Consider the following 21,768-nt stretch of genomic DNA (forward strand, 5'->3'; position numbering starts at 1 on the left):
CCAAAGAAACAAACTGTAATAAATGAGGCGACCTGAATTTGAGCATACTACAGCGAAGATCACAGCAACTACAGTGAGATTGGAACATAATTGAAAGATAAGCTTTTCAATCAAGTGGACGTTCAAAGTACAAATAATAGGCCTCTCATACTTTGAAAACTACCACTCTAATATAAACACCACATGGATCTTTTTCTCAGAGATTCGTTTGGCGTCCTTGAGACTTATCACCTTGACCAAAATCCACAAGTCAAATCAGATAATATTTAAGAGGATATAGATTGGATAAATAATCAATCCTATTTAAAAACAGAGACCGAAACTAAACAGTAGTAGATCGGCGGGACTTTGACTCTTCCAAACCCTATCATCCGAGCCGTTTTTGGTGTAGCCGGGACTTGGGTTGCCGAGATATCATACTAGTAATTTAGTACGACCCCTCCTGACCTGGATCCCCACTGGAACACCGTCCGACCCAGTGGTTCCGCGCCACGTGTCTCACTGGGACCCACGCCTCCTGTGGTCCCCACCGCCCATTCAAAGACAACTGACGTGAGCACGCACTTACTGTTCTCTGGTCTTCCCCCACCTCCCCACCATCATCAATCTTCACCCCCTCCCCTCCCCTCCCCCATCATCTCGTCTTCCTTCCAAGTCTTCCACGAACCCTAACCCTAGATCGCCCCCCCCACCCCCTCTACTCCTTCTTCCCTCGCCGGACCGTAGCGATTGATGAGCGGAGCGGGAGAATTAGCCCTCAGATCGAGATCTGCGATGGCTGGCAATGGCAGGTGACCGTTGATTCTGGGTTAGGGTTAGGGTTGGGGTTTTCAAATGTCTGTGGCGGAGTTGAAGGAGCGGCATGTAGCCGCGACGGCGACGGTGAATGCTCTCAGGGAGAGGTTGAAGCAGAAGAGGCAGCTCCTTCTCGATACTGATGGTGGGGGTTTGGCTCTCTTGCTTGTTTGGATTTGTTGGTTGTTATATTGTTGAGATCTTTTGGTTCGGTTGTTTTGTTGCAGTTGAGGGATATGCTAGGAGCCAAGGGAGAGCGCCTATTAGCTTTAACCCCACGGATCTGGTTTGCTGCAGGACCTTGCAGGGTCATACGGGGAAGGTAGATCGAATTTCTTGGTGAATTCATCTATTAATTGGAAGTTAATGTATTGCGTTTTTTCCGACTATTTAGTGTGTGGATTCTCACAAATTTGGCAATTGGATTCGTGAGATTTCTAAAGTAACTAAGGGAGACTAATCTCTACGAATTAGAGGAAAAAGAAAATTTACACCTTAGCAGTATTATTAACTCGACAAATGTATGTTTGTGCTTTCTACTTGATAATTGGGGATAGGGCATCTGCAGGTTATTCTCCATTTCTCCATGCTCACTACACATAGGATTCAAACTGTGCAAAAATATGGAATATGATTTATAGCCTACCTACAAGCTTTTTTGGATATCAGTATGCATGAATTTAACTTCTTGTCCAGTTATGGTAACATCAGGTCATTTTGTTTTATGATATCTCTTGATATGTTTAGATTGAGATACTATGCAAGTATATATGATCTCTTATAGAAACTGATGGTTATCTCATATTGTTTTCTGAGAAACCTGACAGGTGTATTCTTTGGATTGGACTTCTGAAAGGAATCGGATAGTTAGTGCTTCGCAAGATGGGAGGTTAATTGTATGGAATGCTTTAACAAGCCAGAAGACACATGCCATAAAGCTACAATGTGCATGGGTGATGACATGTGCATTTGCCCCCAATGGACAATCCGTTGCATGTGGTGGTCTTGATAATGCATGTTCTATTTTCAATCTTAATTCACAAGTTGATAGAGATGGTAACATACCGATATCAAGAATTCTCACTGGGCACAAGGGCTATGTTTCATCCTGTCAATACATGCCAGATCAGGAAACTCGTCTAATTACTGGCTCAGGTGATCATACTTGTTTTCTATGGGATGTCAGTACTGGACAACGGGTATCAGTATTTGGAGGTGAATTTCCATCAGGTCACACATCTGATGTGTACAGGTAGATGTCGTGATCCTTGTAATGTGCCACATACCTGGCTTGATCTAAATGTGTCAGTTCTAAATCTCTCGTCTATATCTATTCATGTACCAGTAGTAGCATGCTGGCTCCAGCCATATTTAGACTTTTCTGTTTCAGAAGAAACTTTAATAACTGTTACATTCACAACTGGGCATCAATTTCATCAGATCTATGTCTATTTATGTTTAATATTCATGATGTTGGGACAAAGCTTGTATTGTTATGACTCCATTATTGAATCTCTGACATTATGGAACTTTATGTCACTCATTTACTATATTCTACAAGTCATCTACTTGCATTGCCCCCATGAGTGTGGTGTTTGGCTGGGTTAGGACTTTCCTGAGCAATATATGTTACATAACTTCAGCATAATAATATGACTGATATTCGTATAGCTTTAGGTGATAGGAACATTAATTAAAAGATATAGCCATTCATGTGGTTTTAGATCCTTCATTGGTGTCATCCTGCTGAACTTCTGTAGTACACATTTCTTAGTTATCAAGTTTGATATTCCATATGTTCTCAGCGTTGTTTAATGAGAATGCTACAGTTGGTTGGATATGTAGATCTGTCAATTGGAAACACTTTTTAATCCATATAGTTGTTATATAAGTTTGTTTCCAATGGTGCAGCTAGATACACTTGCAAACATGATCTTTGCGTAAATTCTTTCTGTATTTTTTGATATTCTCATTCCTGTTTATTGATATTATTATTCTCTAGTTTTCTTCATATTTAAGTGTGATTATATTCTTGATTTGCACATTGACTATCATGTAATTTTTTTAGTTGTTTCTTTCTTTTACTTTGTGTTTTTCATTTTTAATGGTGTGACATGTTTCTTTTCTGACAGTGTCTCAATCAACTCATCAAATTCGAATATGTTTGTCTCGGGTTCTTGTGATGCAACTGCCCGCTTGTGGGATATTCGAATTTTCAGCAGAGCAGTTCGCACATATCATGGGCATCAAGGCGATGTTAACACTGTCAAGTTCTTTCCTGATGGCCAACGGTTTGGTACTGGCTCTGATGATGGTACATGTAGGTTATTTGACATGAGGACTGGACATCAGCTACAAGTGTACAGGCAGGAACATGACAACAATGATATCGATACCCCAACTGTCACATCTATTGCTTTCTCAATATCAGGAAGACTTCTCTTTGCTGGATACTCTAATGGTGATTGTTATGTGTGGGACACATTAGTCTCCAAGGTGTGTTTTTCCTTACAAATGAAAGAAGACATTACAATAATGGATATAAACAAAGTATCAATAACCAATATGGTTTAATTGCCATTGAAATCAAGGAACCTAAAAAGATTTCAAGTGAATTACTTAATGAAGATATCATACTATACCTCAAAAGTTTGAGCTTCATAGTTTTGTTGCACAGCAGTCAATGAGAGTTCCTATTTTGGCCTCAATTTAGTCTTACAGTCAAAACAAGATGCTACATGTTAATTTTGCACAGATTATACCATAGTTCCTAGTTTCGGCCGATCCCAATTCGGATTGAAACTAGTCGGTTGGCTGATTTCGGCCCTGTAGCAGCTATAGAGAGAGAGAGGGAGAGAGAGAGGGAAAGATTTTAAAAAAAAAAGAGAATGAGAGAGAGAGAGTGGGATATCTCATACTAACAGTTAGAGGGATAGGAAAGAAAAGGAGGAAGAGAGATTTTTACTTTTTAGGTTTTATATGTGAGTAATTATTATTTCTTATTTTCTTATAATTTTTTTCTAAATTTTTAGAAATTTCTCAACATTTTTAAATAATATTTAGAATTTATTTAATTAAAATAATCCGATTTGATATAAGCGGCCGATACAGCCGATACGTATTATTTTTCTGGACGGCTGATCCCGATACTTATCCCGATATCGATTTTCAGAACCTTGGATTATATTGCATGTAATTTGCAAAGTTTAATCTCTGAACAAAAATGTATAAGTTGTTCATTAGATTTTAGAGAATTGCTAAAATGATTTCGACGTTATTTCTATTGCCAATTTTATTTAATGTTCTTCCGTTATTCTTGTTCTACCTGGGCACCATCTTCGTGGAAGAATCTTATCTTTGTTTCTTTTGTCTCTCTATTTGTCATTTTATTAGTTTTTTCTTGTGAAAAAGAGTGTTGGTTAATGCACATTCTCTTTCCTTTCAGGTAGTTCTTAACTTGGGAACCCTGCAGAATTCTCATGAGGGCCGGATAAGCTGCCTAGGTTTGTCAGCTGATGGGAGTGCCTTGTGCACAGGAAGCTGGGACAAGAACCTAAAGGTAAATTCTCCATGAATTAGTCTAGTATGATGCACATTTGCATGATAGAGGATGTCTGAAATTGAAAATAGATAATATAAACATTTGCATGTTCAGTTTGAAAAGGAGGTGGAAAAGCATTTGTATCCCCCTTAAAAGAAAAGTGAGGATTGTAGTCCTGGTCAAAGCAGGTTATCTGAATATAGTCTGGCAACATTGGTTATAGGGCTTGGAGCTGCATTATGCCTTAGTTTGCATCCAAATTTGTTTGTTCCAGCATAGCTAATTGAATTGTAAGAAGTTGTTACTCTTAATATCTGTTGCAATGAGCATAACTAAAGTGATTTATTTGCTCATTAGATCAGGCTCCAGTATTCCACAAATTGGAGTTTGGGTTCCATTTTTTTTATCCAAAATCACTTCTTAAAAAATGAACTTCAAACAACATTTAGTAAATAGTTAGCCAATTTTTTTTTAATATTTTGTGAGGCAAGTCCGTAGACTAGTAGCAAATGTAATGTTAAAACATGCATATATGACCTTAAATATTTGAATAGACTTAAGGAGAAATCACACAATTCATGATTGTTGTTCTATTTGTAGTTTCAACCACATTTTGAATCATGTAGTTTATTTTCACAAAGCAAATTCCAATTGGACAATCATTTGTCTTCATGCTTTTTTCACTTTACAGATTTGGGCCTTTGGAGGACATAGGAGGGTGATCTGAAAATTGATTTTGGTGATGATGTTGTTCCATGTGAAGGATCTCAGTTTTGTTCCAGTTCCATCACTTTACTGCAGCCATTTGTAGTTTGTGTACATTTGTGCCTTCTGTATCTCACCCATGTAAGCAGGTTTGAATTGTCTGAAGCTTGAGCTCTATCAATTTCTCAGATGGAAAAACTAGGCACCTCATGGAAGAAAGATTACATGAGAACCAACAGGATTGGTGCACGAAAGATCTTACAACTATTAATAGCATTTATATCATCTGAAGCCTGCAAGTTTTGATGTTTCCTTGATAATCTTAGCAAGAGGATATTGTGCATCCAAGCTGTAGGCTAGAGTATGTCATTGGATTCTCGGTACCCTCTAATTTTTCCTGTATGTGATTTGAATACCAGGGACCAGGCTCAGTTCATCAGTTTGTTAAATAAGTGCATTGTGTATTCTTTGTGGTTACTAGTGTTGGGGCATTCTTTTCGGTTCAACAAATTGCCTGCTGCTTTGGTCGCCGGCATTTCCTGTTAATACCAAGGTGACATCCAAGCATATGACCTTCTGCAGCCTCGGCTGCAAAATGGCTCAGCACCTGGATACTCTTGCATTTGCCTATGATATTATCTGTGGTTGGTAAAATTTGTATTTCTTTTCACGCTATAAGAAAAGAATTATTCTTCCAGCAACCATGCAGCAAACTTCTTGTGATCCAGATTCCAGAATGTTGATATGCTTTACAACAATGTAAGTTGCTCAGTTAACCATGTAGCTGCTAATTCGTACCATACCACCAATGTCTCTAATTAATTATCCCGTTATGAATTAGTCCCTTCAAAGGAAAATAAACGGTCGGATTGCTAACTACCCACCCCCGTCTAATACTTTCTCTGCGTGGTGGAGTTGGTTGTAGAGAAAAGCATTTGAAAGTGCTTCCCGCTCAGAATATGGCGGGAAGATTTTCCGACGATCGTAATTCCCGCGCATGATCATCGTAAAACGGCAGGCTTCTCTAATTCTCCTCCTCCCGTCCCAAATCACTCGTCCTTGCCGCTTCCTCTCTAACTCGAAAAGGAAAATGGCGGCCAACTGCGCTCTCAAGTGCTTTCAATTGCAACCCCTCCTCCGTGTCAAGAAGCTCTCCCAAAACGCCATCTTGCCTTCTCGGGCTTCGCCTCTCTCCGCCGGTTACGATCTCTCTAGGTGTGTGATCCTACCATCCTCTTCTCCATCTCCGATCACAAAAGAGAAACAATCTCGATCTTATGTCGCTTTCTTTTCTCAGCGCGGTAGAAACAACCATCCCGGCTCGAGGCAAAGCCCTCGTGCCCACCGATCTCAGCATCTCCATCCCAAAAGGGACCTACGCCCGCATCGGTGAACGCCAACTTCCTTTTCCTGCGATCTTATGCTCTCCATTTGTTTGACGAAATGCTCGTGCTGGTTTCGCAGCTCCAAGGTCCGGACTGGCGTGGAGGCATTCGATTGACGTCGGCGCTGGTGTCATCGACGCGGACTACCGCGGCCCCGTTGGTGTCATCTTGTTCAACCACTCCGATGTGGATTTCGAGGTCAAGCCCGGAGACCGGATAGCGCAGATGATCGTCGAGATGATCATGACGCCGGAGGTCGTCGAGGTTCTTGATTTGGACTCTACTATGAGAGGAGAGGGTGGGTTTGGATCCACAGGGGCTTGATAGATAGAAAAATCCCTACCTTTACGGCTTTGCCTACGCGTTTCATGTGTTCGATATTGTTATTGATGCTTATCTCCTTTGAGAAGAAGAATTATCGAAATTTATATTTCATATATAGCAAGAGAATGCTACATTGCTACCTATCTATTTCTCCATATAATTGGATCCAATTATTCATGCTTTTGGATTTATTAATGACTTCGTCAATTCTCGCCAATATATATGGAATAAAACTTTACCACAAAGCGTTCTACCAAATAATGATGATGTGTAGTTATCGCGTGCATTAATTATGATAATTATGTTAGTTGTTAGTACTCCTAAGTATACAGGTGCTCATATATATATATATATATAGAGAGAGAGAGAGAGAGAGAGAGAGAGAGAGAGAGGGAGAGATCAGGAAGGCTTAGCAGTCAGGCACAGATCTGGTGTGGGCCCATGAGTATTTGGCTAGTTAGGACTTAGGAGAGAAATATTAAATCATCTCTAACTCCAATTTATGTACATCTCTATCTTACAACAAACTTCTAAAACTTGGCCTTAAACCATATACAGATTCTAGCTCACGTCTAATCCCAGCGGTGGATAGCAATAAGCAATTTAACTATCTATTCTTTGTTAAAGTATTTTTAGACTAAATAATTATGGAGAAAATTAAATTATTTGATAATTAAGTGATACAATGGTTTAGAGGAGTAAGGTAATGTGATAGCTTAGTGCTATAACTTTGTTGTGATATTTTTCTGGGTGCTAACTTCTAAAATCTCTTATGTATATCCCTCTCTATATATACCTCTTGAAATTTCTTTTTTTATTGGATACCCCTCGAATATAACTAATGGTTAATTTTTTTATTATTTTTTAATATTTTGTAGGTATTTGTATTTAAATTACTAAATTTTTTAAAACTGTTTGATCATAAGATTTGATAAGAGGGGACAAGTCATCTTATCCCAATGGTCTAACATATCTCTTTAGATTACCAATCCTATATTTTAATTTTAGTCTAATGTTTCCTTTAGATTAAACTATATATGAGATAAAGAAATAAAACTAAGTTGTTATCCTCGATTAAAAAAAAAGTAATAACGTAAATTATTTTTTTCAACTAATGATGTTTATCCCAAACTTAAATAATATCATTAAATAACGTTCGATATAAATAATGAGAATTAAAACCAAGATTAATAGAAATAATAGAATAAAGTTAATCTAATTTATTTTGATAACAAAATTAAAAGAAGTTTTTTAATATAGTAATACTTTAAATAAATATATAATATAAAAATAATTTTAAACAGGTAAAAAATAAAATAAAATTTGAATAATTAAGATGATTAGTTCTGGTATTTATATAAGGGTAATATAATAATAAGACTGTTATCTCTTTATTCAAAATATATCATCTAATGCCTAGATGAGATATAACATCCAGTCTAGATTCATAAACTCTATTAGTATATGTTCAAATTCTATTTTTAGGTGCAATTAAATTGTAAATTTTAATGGGCACACCTTAGAACAAATTAGCATTCTTCCCAATCAAACCTAAAATTTAATATCAAGATGTGTTTGTTTTACTCCAGCCGTCATTAAAACATTGAACTTATCATTGTTTTATTTTTAGATAAAAATACTAATTTTCTTTTATAAAATACTAAACTATTCAAAGTCTTACTTTTAGAAAATACCGAACAATCCAACATTTTATCAGCAAAATACTAAAAAAATTGAAGCTAAAATTTAGAGAAGCTATTGTCTTTTTTAATTTTTTTTTCTTTTTTTACATATTTTCATAACAACATATCTTATGATTAAAATAGGTAATCGGGCACAAAATTATAACACTATAAACTTTTTCTTATATACTTATACTTATATTTTTCTCGTTTGAGCTGCAATTAAACTTCGATCATGATTGTTATATTTATTTTTGTTTCATATTTATAACGGCATATCATACGTTCAAAATTAAGAATTAGATAAAAAATTATAACTTAGAAATTAAATAGTTCAGCGTCTTAATAAAACGCTAAACTATTTATTATTTTTAAAAATAAGATATTTAACTATTTAATATTTCATGTGCAAAAGATATATTTCTTTTGCTGAAATTTTAGGATTTTTTAAAATAAAAACTCTGATAAAATTAGCAATTTCTCTTAGGAGATAAAACGTTATAGATGGTTAATTTGGTCAAAAACTAAACGAATACATCCATCTACTTGTCAATACATCTGCGCGTACGCAATAACCAATCTCGCCCGTCCGATCAGCTCGCGGTTAAACTCAACGGTCTCGATCGTCTCTGGGTCTCTTGAATCACTGTTCCCTAGTGGTCCAGTTACGGAACGGCGTTCGCTAACGTGAGTCTGTGGGGCCCAATCTAATCCTCCTTCTTGTTATCCGATTCTATTGCCACCCGGTTCTCTTCTCCGCCCCCGATTCCCCCGAGAGAGATTAAGAGAGCAAGCTTAGGGTTTTCGAGCTCCACCAAATCCGACCATGGCCGACCGGAATAATGCCGATTTCCGCCGTCACCTAGCTGTAGAACCGCCGTCGCCCCAAATCCCCAAAGGTCCCTTCTCTCTCTCTCTCTCTATAACTGCCTTTGTCTTAATCTGATCTCTTTGTATGTTGAAGACATTAAAGAGGAAACCCTAGCGATCTCTGCAAGTTCCTTTGATGTGGATTAGTGAGAAGAGTTGGAGGTGAAGTCGTTATTGATCGGCGATGATCGTTTGATTTCTAGGGTTTTTAAACTTTGTTGCAAATTAGGGTCTTTATGTCGCGCTACTATGCTGTTTCTTTCTAAAGAACTGTTTTTTTTTTATCTGAGACGGCAAGGAATCGAGAGGCTATCTTGTATTATGTTTGATTTATGGGTGTCTGGGTAGAGTGCACCAAGCGCATCTTGATCTTTCTGGAGCGGATTTTCTATTTTTTGTTTATCATTATGATAGAACTCATTTATTTGAATTTTTAGTGTGTCTGGTTTTATTCCTTTCGTTACCGATAGCTAGTAAACTGTTTATTTTCCTTTTCCTTTTCCTCTGGGTACGAGCCAGTGATATTCAATTTGTATATTTTTTCTATGATTTTGAAGTTTGTGGTAAATTTATCGTGTTCTTCATTTCAACTTGCAATTACCGTATATTTTCTATGTTGAATTACTCCACGTTTCCAATCATAGTAAAATTTTTGTTTTGTTGTTTTCTTTGTAATGCTCGGATTAAGGGTCAGAGTCATCTATGAGGTGCAAAAATTATCCTTGTTGTTTTGAGTCATGGAAAAACTTCTTGAATAACAGGCGTAAAATGTGCACAGCTTGTGCTCCCCAGAACTAAACAAAATTGCCATTCTATAATTGGTTTAATTATCTGGGTCTGTGAAGCATGCATCATCCCCTAATTATCTTTATTTCTTATGTTTCTCTATTTATAGAAAATACTTTCATAATTCTATGTGTTGTTCCATTACTATAATGTCCTTCCTTTGCTCATGATTTCTTTAAATCTTTGCAGACATTCAAGGATCTGACAACCCACCTCCTCTTTCTCCCCAATGGCTTTTACCAAAACCTGGAGAAAATAAGCTTGGAACAGCATCTAGGGTAAAGTAGTGCTGTCTTTCGTATTGCAATATTTTATCCAGTTCTGTTGATAGTTGAGCCAAAAATAATGTGTGGTTATGATGGAAATTTTCTTTGCGTGCGTTTAACTCACGGCACAAATTTTTGAATCCTATAACTTGATGAAAATGTAATATATGGCATTGCATTTTTGTCAATGAAGGATTTCAGTCCACATGTGAATCACTCAGATGCTGTAAAGGCTTCAGGAAATGGTGAAGACATTAATAATGTGGGAAGGAGAAAGGATGTTTTTAGGCCTTCTGTGCATGATGTAGGTGTCGGTCGCCGAGAGAGCTGGCGTGATGAAGAGAGGGAACCGAACCCTGCTATCCGTCGAGACCGTCGGAGGGAAGTAGATAAGGAAATTGTTGATGCACGGAAGACAGAACGCTGGGCAGACAATACCTCTAGGCATTCTGGGGAAGCACGTCGCACACCATTGGAGCGGTGGAATGATTCTGGTAGTAGGGAAGGTAACTATGATCAACGCCGTGAGAATAAATGGAACACTCGCTGGGGACCTGGAGATAAAGATTCTGTGAATTGGCGTGAAAAGTCAGCTGAATCTGGCAGAGATGGTGAGGATTCTCGTGAGAAAGGAATCAACTATCTTACTAACCATGGGAAGGATGTCAACATTCATGAAAAGGATACGGAACGGGAGGACCATTATTCTCGTTCATGGAGGTCCAACTATTCGATTAGCCGTGGAAGGGGAGAGCTATCTCATCATCCATCTCAGTCACCAAATAAGCCATCCGCTATGTTCAGCTACGGCAGAGGGCGAGTGGAAAATGAGAATTCTGTCTTCCATGGTGCCCGTGGAAAATTTAATTCAACCGTAAATACTAGTGCGACACGTCCATATAGCTTAGGTTCTGACAAATCTGAGACTGCATCTGGAGAACCCTGCACCGTTAAATATAGCAGGATGAAATTGCTAGACATATACAGGATGACTGATGTTAACAACTTTACCATATCTTTAGAGGGGTTAACTGATGTTCCTTCTCTGAGGCAAATGGAACCAATGGAGCCATTGGCACTTTCTGCTCCCACTTCTGAAGAACTCGTAAGTGATTATACTTCTCTTAAATTTTTATGTGATTATACTGTTTTTATCTTATGCTCTTGTATTCTTTCTTACTTATGCATCGTCTGGAAGGTTGTTTTGAAAGGGATTGACAAAGGGGACATTGTAAGCAGTGGCTTGCCTCAGGTTTCTAAAGATGGCTCTGTTGGAAGGAGCACTGTCGATGCAATTTCTTCTAAACAAACTAAAATAGGTGCGACGTAGTTCTACTTTATAATATATTATTGTTTGGACCTTTTTCTTGCTGAATGACGTAGTTTTCTTTATGCAGGCAGTAGAGAGGATGAGCCAACCCCTGGGAATGACTTTAAAGATGCTAACAATTATTTCAGAGTTTCTCACCTCAGTACATCGGATAGCCCAATGTTTGAGAAACAATTACACCAGCAGGAGAAGACATTGAATGCTGAAGGTATTTCTGCGACCTACTGTAATACCAGATTCTCTCAAATTTTCATCTGGACTGATTGTTATATATTATAATCAAAGTCATTGAATGCTGAAGGTATTGCTGTGACCTACTGTAATAGCAGATTCCCTCAAAATTTCATCTGGAATGTTGTTGTATATTAGAATCATGCTATATAGGTGGCCATAAATCTCTCTTACTTGGTTGATCCATGGTTCATGTGGTGCTTAAATATTAAAGTTACTTTAGTACCAAATGATATTGCTGACCAAGCAATAATTTGTTTTCTTATTACTTGACTGAGAAAGAGTTACCTCCAATAATTCCCTCTCACGACACCTCTCACATACTAAAAACAGAAAGAAGAACATTTACTTTTGTTATTGATTTTGTTGCTTCATTGAAAACTGAGGTATTCTGATTGCTTGTTACCATGAAACATGCGGATTTGTTGTTTATTTGGTATTTAAACATAACTTGTAGCTAATGCAATAAGTTTATCCATTTCCTTCATTTTTTTAAGGGACAATTACTATAAGACCCTATAAAACGTTGCTTATTTCCACATGACCAACTTTCTTTTTTTTATACATATTGACCCTCTAAACTATGAAAAAAATTTCACCCCATAAAAGTGTTAATGGAAAACGACAAATGACTATTTTACCATGAACTTTGCTCTCTTTCCTCTAACATAAGGGTAAAAATGATCCTTAGAGAGCCTAAAATTGATACACTCACATGCCATTTTTTAACGGAAAATCTAACGGACAACCAACGGAAGGGACATTCAAGAGGTTTGTCATAGTTAAGGGGTCAATGTGTCACAGAAAATAAATGAAGGAATCTATGTGAAAATGGACAACAGTTCATGGTGTCTAGGTATAATTACTTTTTTTTCTCTTCAACCTTTCTCCCTTCTTTACGTTTATTTTGAAATTTCTTAAGCTGAGTTGATACAACAGTTATGTTACTTTTTTTGTAACATTCCATTTTTCTTTTTTCTTTATTCACTCACCAGGTATTCCAAAGTCTCGTGATATACGCTCTGGAGACATGTCTAGGCTAGAAATTCCTTCTTCACAATATGCTGTCGCACAGAGATCTCAGTTAGTTGGAGATTACACGCATGGATCCTTTGATGATAGGAAAGATGTTTCTTCTGAAATTGGACCACTGGTATCTGATATGACCTTGTCTAAGTTACAGAAGGATATAGCTTCTGAGTGTCAGAAAGATACATCTGCTCTGTCACCTCTCTACAAAGATGCAGCTCAGTGGCAGGCTATTGACAGGTTTAATTTTCAGTCTGAGTTAAAAGGCAGTTCCAAGATTGAAAGACGATCATCTGAAGTCTTGGACAGAGAAAATAAGTTCAATGTTATGCTTGGTCAGGAAGATCCTTTTAGTTCCAGAGATATGTTAGCTGCTACAAAGTTGCAGCATCATCCATCTCCAGAAGACTTGTCTTTATATTATAAAGATCCACAAGGTCAAATTCAAGGTCCTTTTTCTGGGAGCGACTTAATTGGATGGTTTGATGCTGGATATTTTGGTATTGACTTGCAAGTGCGGCTTGTAAGTGCCCCACCTGATGGTCCTTTCTCCTCACTTGGGGATGTTATGCCACATCTACGAACAAAGGCAAGGGCCCCGCCTGGGTTTGGTGCGGCCAAACAGAACGATATACCTGATCCCTCTCTTGCTGGAAAGGTTCTCAGCGCTAGTAATGTCCATTCAGGTCTGGCTAATAATGATATTTCTGGAAAAGTTGAAGCAGAAAACCGTTTTCTAGAGTCGCTAATGTCTGTTAAAATGGGCAGTTCTCCCATGGATAGTAGTTCCTTTACTGGAGGTTGGCTACTCTACATGAACGTGGTTAATACGCATATAAACATCATATATTATTTCTTTTGCATTAGTTGGGTTGGGATTCTTGAAAACGTATATTGTATAACAGTTGCTCAGTAAATGCTGGTCTTCTTCATAGCATGCTTAAATATGCATGCTTGATTTTAGTTTGTTATTCTGAGTCTGACTGATTATATTTCCTGGTATAGGTAAGCAAGAATATGGTGGAACTACTGACAGTATTCCCTTAGTGGGAAGTGAGAGTGGAAATGATGTACATTACCTGCTGGCCCAGAAAAGGTTGATGGAGAGACAGAAGTCTATACCAAACCCTCTTCCATATTGGTCAGGAAGAGACGCTTTACCCATGACACCAAACATGGCTGCAATCTCAGACTCTAATATACATTCGAAACTGCTTCCGCAGATGGGAGACGCTTCATGTCGAACCCTTCAATCTCCCCAGAATGTGGACTTATTATCCATTCTGCAGTCTTCAGCAGATAAACCTCCATTGCCAGCTGGTAATTCTGGAGTACCATTGTGGTCAAACTTTCTTGAAGCTCGAAATCTGAACAATAACTTGCATGGTGGCAACGGGATTCCTCGAGATGCAGTAAACCTGCATCACAATATGCATATTCCTCCACAGATTGGTCTTACGGTTCAACAGCAAAGTATGCTAACCCAGAAACAGCAACTTTTGCCTTATTTAAACCCGCAACCTGGTGATCTTTCTTCTGGTTTGGGTCCATCTGAGAAATTAATGCCGGAGATATCTCAAGATCCACAATTATTAAGTTTGTTGCAACAGCAATATCTCCAGTCACAACTGCAGTTGCATTCACAAACACCTGCTCAAGCTCAACTATCTCTGCTTGATAAGGTTTTACTGCTGAAGCAGCAGCAACAGCAAGAGCAGCAGCAGCAGCTGTTACTGCAGCAGCGGCAGCATCTTCTCTCGCAGGTCCTTTCCAGTCACCATCCCAATCAACAATTTAGTGATCCTTCTTATGGGCAGACACATGCTGCCATGTCAGTAGGAAATGCTCCTCTAAACCTTCTTGGACTTCAAAGAATGCATGAGGCTCTTCAGATCAATCAGCAGATGCCTGTCAGTTTGCATGATGGACAACTTCCTAATCATCTAAATGTGAATTTGCAAGTTGCCCAAAATGTCAGCTGTTCAGTAAGTTCTGGACCATCACATTTGCCTTTACCCCTTCAAATGTTTGACCAGGTACCTTCAAAAGAATGGGATGCCTCGCCTCTGCAAGAGGTTGAAAATAATTCTAATGTGAACACCAAAGCAGTAACAACAGTTGCTGATAGTTTGCCTCTGACAAGAACTGCAGAGAGACATGAACAGGAGGTTCCTTTTCCAGAGAAAACTAATCAAGGGTTGGATAAGAGTGATACAGAATATGAGGCAATTCCTATCCCTGTAACTGGTGATATCATGGTGCCAATTGATTCTGAGCCTATGGACACTCTCAAACAGTTAGAAGACGGTGCAAGATCTTCTGATCTTTTATCTTGTCTCACTGATGACATTCATGATCTTAAGATTTCTCCAGAAAATGTTCCTGCTCTCTGCCCTCCAGAGTCATCCTTGATGACAGAAGTGAAAAATATAGAAGCTCGAGAGATAAAGAAATCGTCAGAAAAGAAATCAAAGAAGCAAAAGAATGTGAAGACACAATCAGTTTCAGACATTGGGAAAGAATTATCAAAGACAATGTCCAGTCAGCAGTCAAAACGAGATTTTGAAGTTAAGGATTCAGATGCTGGTGGAATTAGGTCAGTTGTGGAAAATGACATAGGGGAATCTCATTTTGGGACTCCATTCGGGGCCAGCGATGAAAGTTCTCTTATATTTAGTACTGAACCTTTGGATCTATCTTCGAAAAGTGCTTTACTGAAAGGATCTGATACAGTCGAAGATGTGATTGAACAGGAAGAACTACGCACCTTGTCATCGGATGCCCAGACAGCTTCTACTCATCGCGCATGGAAACCTGCTCCAGTGTTCAGGCCTAAATCATTATTAGATATTCAAGCTGAGGAACAACTAGGGGTACGACAGGATGCATTGTCTTCTGAAACTGTTAAAACAGTTGCCCCTGCAAGTAGTGCATTACCAGCCCCATTGACTGGCATGGTGGCTAATTTGGAGCATAAGTTCCATGCAGATGTCCTTCAAGATGCAGCTGTTTCATCTTCTGTCATAGGAAACTCTGGAAAAACTTTAAATTCAAAGAGCAGGAAAAGTAAGTTGCATGATGTCTTGGCAGAAGAAGTTCTGACCAAATCGCATGAAGTTGATAAAGATCCTTCTAGTATTAAAGTTTTACCCTCTCAACCTACTTTATCCGTAAGTGCCCAAGTTGATGTGGTAGCTCTTGATGATGATTTTATTGAGGCCAAAGACACTAAAAGAAGCCGTAAAAAAGCATCAAAGGCCAAAAGTACTGGAGCTAAGGCCCCATCACCAGTTGGTTCTGTTGATCTGTCCGCTCCTTCAATTGTCACTGAGAAGGGCAAATCCACACGTCAGGCTCAACTAGATAAAGAAGTGCTACCTGCTCTTCCTGCTGGTCCATCTTTAGGAGATTTTGTTCCTTGGAAAGGTGATCAAGTAAATTCTGCACCTGCTCCAGCATGGTCCACTGACTCTGGGAGACTTCACAAACCCACGTCTTTAAGGGAAATTCAGAAGGAGCAAGAAAAGAGGTCTGCTTCCGTACAGCAGCAGATTCCCATACCAACTCCTGCAAAAGGGCCAGCAAACCATGGGAATCGTGCAAGTAATTCTTCTTGGAAAGTTCCTGCATCATCTCCATCCAAGGCTGCATCTCCTATTCAAACAAGTTCACATATTTCTTCTGTGTCAAAATCTCGAATTGAAGATGATCTGTTTTGGGGTTCTCTTGAGCAATCAAAACAGGAAGTAAAGCAGTAAGTACTTTTCATTGGCTTTCAAAATCATTTGATTTCAATACATAAGTTACTATATTTTGTTGCCTGTTTCACTACTTAAATATACTTTAGGTACATTGTTTTCTTGGATATAAAGCCAGGAAGAGAGAGTATGGTTAGGAATTGACTCCCTATAAGTAGATTACTTTTTAGTAAAATGATCATGATAAATTGTCCGGAACTACATCATTGGATTTCTTCTGAAACTGATGTGTTAATTAAAGGTTTATTGCCTTTGACTCAAGTAATGATACTTTAGATATATGATCTTTAACTTAAATCATCTTTATGTAAGCTTGCACTAGAAAATTTTTGAGCTGCATGAAAGTAACCAATTAACAAACTAAAGTTGGATACTGGATAAACAGAGTGAGTATATTAGGAAACTAAACATTTGTGGCAGCAATGTCATTGCTGCAGTATCATTTACCCATGTATATTTGTTTAGTTCTTGTTAGTTGAAGGTTCAAGTTCTTCCATCCCAGACCGTTTTTGACGAAACAAAAGAGAACTCAAATAATTTTCTCTCTTGTGGTCAGCTAAAGCTAATTTAGATAAATCTGGAGGAATTTCTTAGTTAGAATTCTTTTCAGTTGATTCCTACTTCCTAGAAAACATATTCTTTAATTTGTGAAGCTTAGAATCATAATTGATAAAACAAGTCTCCCCTTGCGTGCCGATTTTTTTTTCCAATATCAACATCTAATAGTCTCTTCTAATCAAATTGTTAGTCAAATATTGTGAAAAGCTCCCAATGTATGTCAGTGGTCAAGACACAATATAGTGCATATGCTGTCAGGAGGCACATAAACAGATGAATAAATATTAAAAATAACATTTATATTTTCTAAGTATCTACATTGCATTGCATTAATAGTAAGCTAACAAATAGGTAAAAGGTAACTATGTAATAATGGAGAATCATCTTCATCATATCCTATCGACAACCGTCATTGTATTGTAATCATACAATTGTTCAAGTTAATTCACAAGAAATCATTTCCTGCAATTATTTAGTTGAGGACCACTAACAAATTACTAATCACAATGAAAATAGATATATGAAAAACACAAATTCTAGTTATCATATGCATATGTGGGAACATGAACATGTAATGCATAGGTGTTCCATATGGGGGCACATATGGATATGTAGCACACAGATACGACCCATATGTGGTTTAACTGCATATAAAAGGTGCATGCTTATTCAGGGAAGTTTTACCCAACGCCCATGACTATGCAGTGCACCGCTGGCATCTATGCAATTCATGTTTGTATTCTTTCTTTTTATCCTATACTACTTATTCAGGAGGCTTATAAAGAATTATCTGTGAGGTGACATTATTTTCATGAGAAAAGTTTTTACAAGAATACTATCTACTGCACTGGTGCATTTTTTTGTCTGCATTTTAGGATGTGGGAGAAATTTTTTTTTTCCTATTGTTGTCATCCTACATATTATTTTTCATGGGCAATCTTCTGTTTGTTGGATTCAAATAGTCAGGCTTCTGAATTATCTCTGAGATGTCTGAAATAATGTTTTGAAAGCAGGATTGATGAAACTGACATCAATTTTGATCTCTTGAGAGCTCTGTGTTATATATCCACGATCTCTTGGGTGCTCTGTGTTATATATCTTTAAGAAATCTATGCTTTATTTTATGGGTTTGAACATGTCTTATTTTGATATGGGGTTGCATGAATGACATCGATTTGAATCCTTGGGATGAGCATGATGTATAATTTGAAAGGATATGGCCAGTATCAAGTGCACTATAGGTTTCTAAGTGATGAGGAATTAAGGATGACAAGAAGAAAAATCGACGAGTTGCCATATAGAATCACTATAGTGGAGTGACAAGATAATGGTCAATAAGGAAGCATCTTATAACAGGAGAATTAATCTTGGAAGTGATATAAGTCAAATAATCGTCAAAATTTGAAGAAGAAACCTATCAAAGGTGTTTATGTACAAGAAAGATGTAGAAGTTGTGCCTAGTAGGTGAGCCATAAGATTGAAAAACAATAAGAATGTGAATTAAAGTATGTTCGGAGTTATCATGAAGAGAAAGATATCCTAAAAGACCACAAAGAGCGATGCCATTTGCAATAAGCATCATGAAAATATTAAGAAGATCCCAGGATGATGAACTGATACACAATTTAAGTGGAAAAGGACAGCATGATCAGATATAATCTTCTATTCCTATTATAATTGTCTTTTATTTTCTTTATTTACATAACGTGGGCTATAGATGGGAGAAGGTTGTATCTTGAAGTTCAAATTAATCAATGAACTTTTATTCCGCTTTCATGTGTTTAATATTAGAACATAAATTCTCTTGTAGGGCAAGTTAATTTCTCTTGTGAACTAACAAGAGATATTGTTTATCTAAATTAATTTCAAAAGGAGTCTAATTGCAAAAATTGCAAAAAGAGGAAGGCTTTTGCAATAAAGCTAAAATGTAGGTGGTGCTATGCAAAAACCCCTATTACTTTTTGTTAAGGAGACTCATTTCTTGACTTTGATCTTTAAATAATACGTACTTCATCTGGCATGGCATGTCACTATGCATGATTCTTCCATGATCCTTTGATCTGATTATTTGTATCAGGTCTAGTTTTCCTTCCCTTTCGAATGCCGGTGGATCAGGCTTGAAAGGCAACTCTGCTAAAGGAGGTCCGGTTGTGACACCAAGTCGTCAAAAGTCATCAAGCGGCAGATTGCCTGCCTCTTCCCCACCTACTACTAGTGTGCCTATTGCAAAAGGAAGGAACGATGCAGCAAGCAAGCAGTCAGGTAAAGCTTATCAAATTGGCTATCCTCTCCATTGCAAGTATAATATTACTCTTTCTAAGACCCTCTTTTGCAGAGGCAATGGACTTCCGGGACTGGTGTCAGAATGAATGGGTCAGGCTCACTGGAACAACTGGTATTGCAATAAAATCATTTTTCTTTTTTGAAGAAACTTAAATCATTAACCTTAAAAAACAATTTACTGTTCTTCATGATGAAAAATAACTGCTAAACCTTTTTAATTATCTTTAGATACAAGCTTCTTGGAATTCTGCATAAGCCAACCTACATCAGAGGCTGAAATGCTCCTGAGAGAAAATCTTGGGACATTGGACCGCAACCAGGAGTTCGTTGATAAATTCCTCAATTATAAAGAGTTTTTATCGTCAGATGTCATAGAAATGGCTTTTCGAGGTTGCAACTCTCGCAGCATTGCAGCAGATAGTGTAGGACGGGGGAATCATGATACTGCAGCCACCCGAGATGTGGATGCTGATGTTGGACCTGACGGAGTAGCCAAAGGTGGAAGCGGGAAGAAAAAGGGGAAGAAAGGGAAGAAAGTGAGTCCAGCAGTTTTAGGATTTAACGTCGTTAGCAACCGAATTATGATGGGTGAAATCCAGAGCATTGAGGATTAGGTTCTGAGAGGGCATGTTTGTGTATACGATTGTCTTGATAACCATCTGTAAATTTTTCGCTTCTTTTCTTCTTTTGGGGTCATTTTTGCCCCTTCAGCTGCCCTCTCTAGAGTAGCTAGTTGCAGTAACATTGAGTTAAAGCTCAAGCAGTTTTGTGAACTGACAGGAACAGTAACCTCATGTTTATTTTACATAGAGGCAAACAAAAAGAGAAGGCGGTCGATGTTACCTTCCTTTTGATGGTGTAAGTAAGTTGTGTTATCAATTTGCAGGCAGACTGTCTGCAATCAACATTCCTGCAAGTTTGTTTGCATCACTGGTGCATGACCTCAGCTCTTCTGGTGTAGGATATCTACAACTTTGGCATATAGACAGATTTATGAAACTCTCTTTTAGTAATATTATGTCGAATATTACTTGGACCGTCTAGGAATCATCTTCGCATTTCCGAAAGAAAGATATTTATTTTACCTATAAGAAGCCGTTGTAAAGACTACGGCTAGTTAAGTTGTCCACTTCAAATGAAGAACCTTTCGTTTAACTGGGTGGAGGGACACTCACAGTTGCCTCCATGAGTATTAAAACAGTATAACTTCTCTTTTGATTAAGAGGGTTCCTGTAACGCTGCAACTCTAACAACAATTCACTTAATGTCTCAACGGAAGATCACTTCCACCATTTATAAAATCGTTATCAACTCCCCCAGGGAAAAAAATGGATAAAGCTAAATCAACATCCCATTGAGTTCCACTAGTAATGAAGTAAGAAATATCAAATCCAAATCATTAATTCCAACTTATCTAAAACAAATCAAACCGAGTAACTCCAGCTAAAGAGAGTGGTATTAGACGTCGGCGATGTGTCCAGCTGATAATGGTCCTCCGATGGGGTTTTAAGTATGGAAATGTGTAGGGGATTGGGACGGCATTAGTAGGGTAGCTTCTGGGATGGCAGTAGAAGCTGGAGTTTTTGACCAAACTAGACTGGTTTTTTATTTTTTATTTACCTAAATGATTTACATCACAAACTTAATATTAATATTAAAAGTGGTCTATTTTTTTTACCTTATTTTTTATTTAGAGAAATTTATGATTCATCCAAAGTTAGCAATTTGTTGCAATTTAATGCACCAAAAGAGAGAAAATATATTGCCCTTTAAGAAGCTATATGCTTCAATAGGGAAGCACAACATCACATACAAAAACTAACACAAACATTCTTACTAGAAAATTAAGGAAACAGGGCAATCGTATTGAAAACAAGTCTCTCATTTGGCTAACACTGACAACACTACAAGTAAGTAGGAAGAGACTTGAGAAGATAACGCAAGCAAGGCAATTCAACATCCTATGATATAATCGACAAAATAATAGACCTAAAAAAGTAGACTTGCAACACTAACCATAAATCTTAAATAACTAAAAAGGGGACGAGTAGGTTACTCTTCTTCCTAGCCAGTTAGTTAGGGAAGGGGAGGAAAGAATCTCTATAGGCAGCGAGGGGAAATAAACCTGTTTTAGAGAGAGAAAAATATCGGTGCAAAACCCTAGCAAAGCTAGAGCTGGCACAGGAAGGAGTTAGAGCCAATAGGATGTTGCTAAGATGAGTAAG

The 21,768-nt window shown here is 37.8% G+C and overlaps 3 protein-coding genes across 4 annotated transcripts; all 3 read left to right on the top strand.

Moving 5' to 3' along the window:
• Positions 1 to 623: 623 nt before the first annotated feature.
• On the top strand, positions 624 to 5,505 carry LOC140763214 (guanine nucleotide-binding protein subunit beta). Its single transcript, XM_073101298.1, has 6 exons — positions 624 to 940; positions 1,023 to 1,117; positions 1,623 to 2,047; positions 2,928 to 3,291; positions 4,241 to 4,354; positions 5,028 to 5,505. The coding sequence occupies exons 1-6, from the start codon at positions 835 to 837 to the stop codon at positions 5,061 to 5,063; spliced, it is 1,140 nt and encodes a 379-aa protein (XP_072957399.1). The 5' UTR covers positions 624 to 834; the 3' UTR covers positions 5,064 to 5,505.
• A 184-nt stretch (positions 5,506 to 5,689) lies between these two features.
• On the top strand, positions 5,690 to 6,918 carry LOC140763215 (deoxyuridine 5'-triphosphate nucleotidohydrolase-like). Its single transcript, XM_073101299.1, has 4 exons — positions 5,690 to 5,800; positions 5,967 to 6,256; positions 6,339 to 6,430; positions 6,506 to 6,918. The coding sequence occupies exons 2-4, from the start codon at positions 6,039 to 6,041 to the stop codon at positions 6,748 to 6,750; spliced, it is 555 nt and encodes a 184-aa protein (XP_072957400.1). The 5' UTR covers positions 5,690 to 5,800; positions 5,967 to 6,038; the 3' UTR covers positions 6,751 to 6,918.
• Positions 6,919 to 9,171: 2,253 nt separating this feature from the next.
• LOC140763811 (protein ESSENTIAL FOR POTEXVIRUS ACCUMULATION 1-like) lies at positions 9,172 to 20,473 on the top strand. 2 transcript variants are annotated; one of them, XM_073102166.1, is made up of 10 exons: positions 9,172 to 9,331; positions 10,278 to 10,366; positions 10,548 to 11,459; positions 11,553 to 11,673; positions 11,752 to 11,892; positions 12,911 to 13,744; positions 13,950 to 16,698; positions 19,338 to 19,522; positions 19,596 to 19,655; positions 19,772 to 20,473. In XM_073102166.1, the coding sequence occupies exons 1-10, from the start codon at positions 9,259 to 9,261 to the stop codon at positions 20,155 to 20,157; spliced, it is 5,550 nt and encodes a 1,849-aa protein (XP_072958267.1). In that variant the 5' UTR covers positions 9,172 to 9,258; the 3' UTR covers positions 20,158 to 20,473. The 2 variants fall into 2 exon arrangements, with proteins under 2 accessions (XP_072958267.1, XP_072958268.1); XM_073102167.1 differs by having other exon boundaries at positions 12,911 to 13,630.
• The last annotated feature ends 1,295 nt before the right edge of the window (positions 20,474 to 21,768 follow it).

The sequence above is a fragment of the Typha angustifolia genome, chromosome 7 (genome assembly GCF_048772165.1).
Source record: "Typha angustifolia cultivar Huaian chromosome 7, ASM4877216v1, whole genome shotgun sequence".
Taxonomy (NCBI): Eukaryota; Viridiplantae; Streptophyta; class Magnoliopsida; order Poales; family Typhaceae; genus Typha; species Typha angustifolia.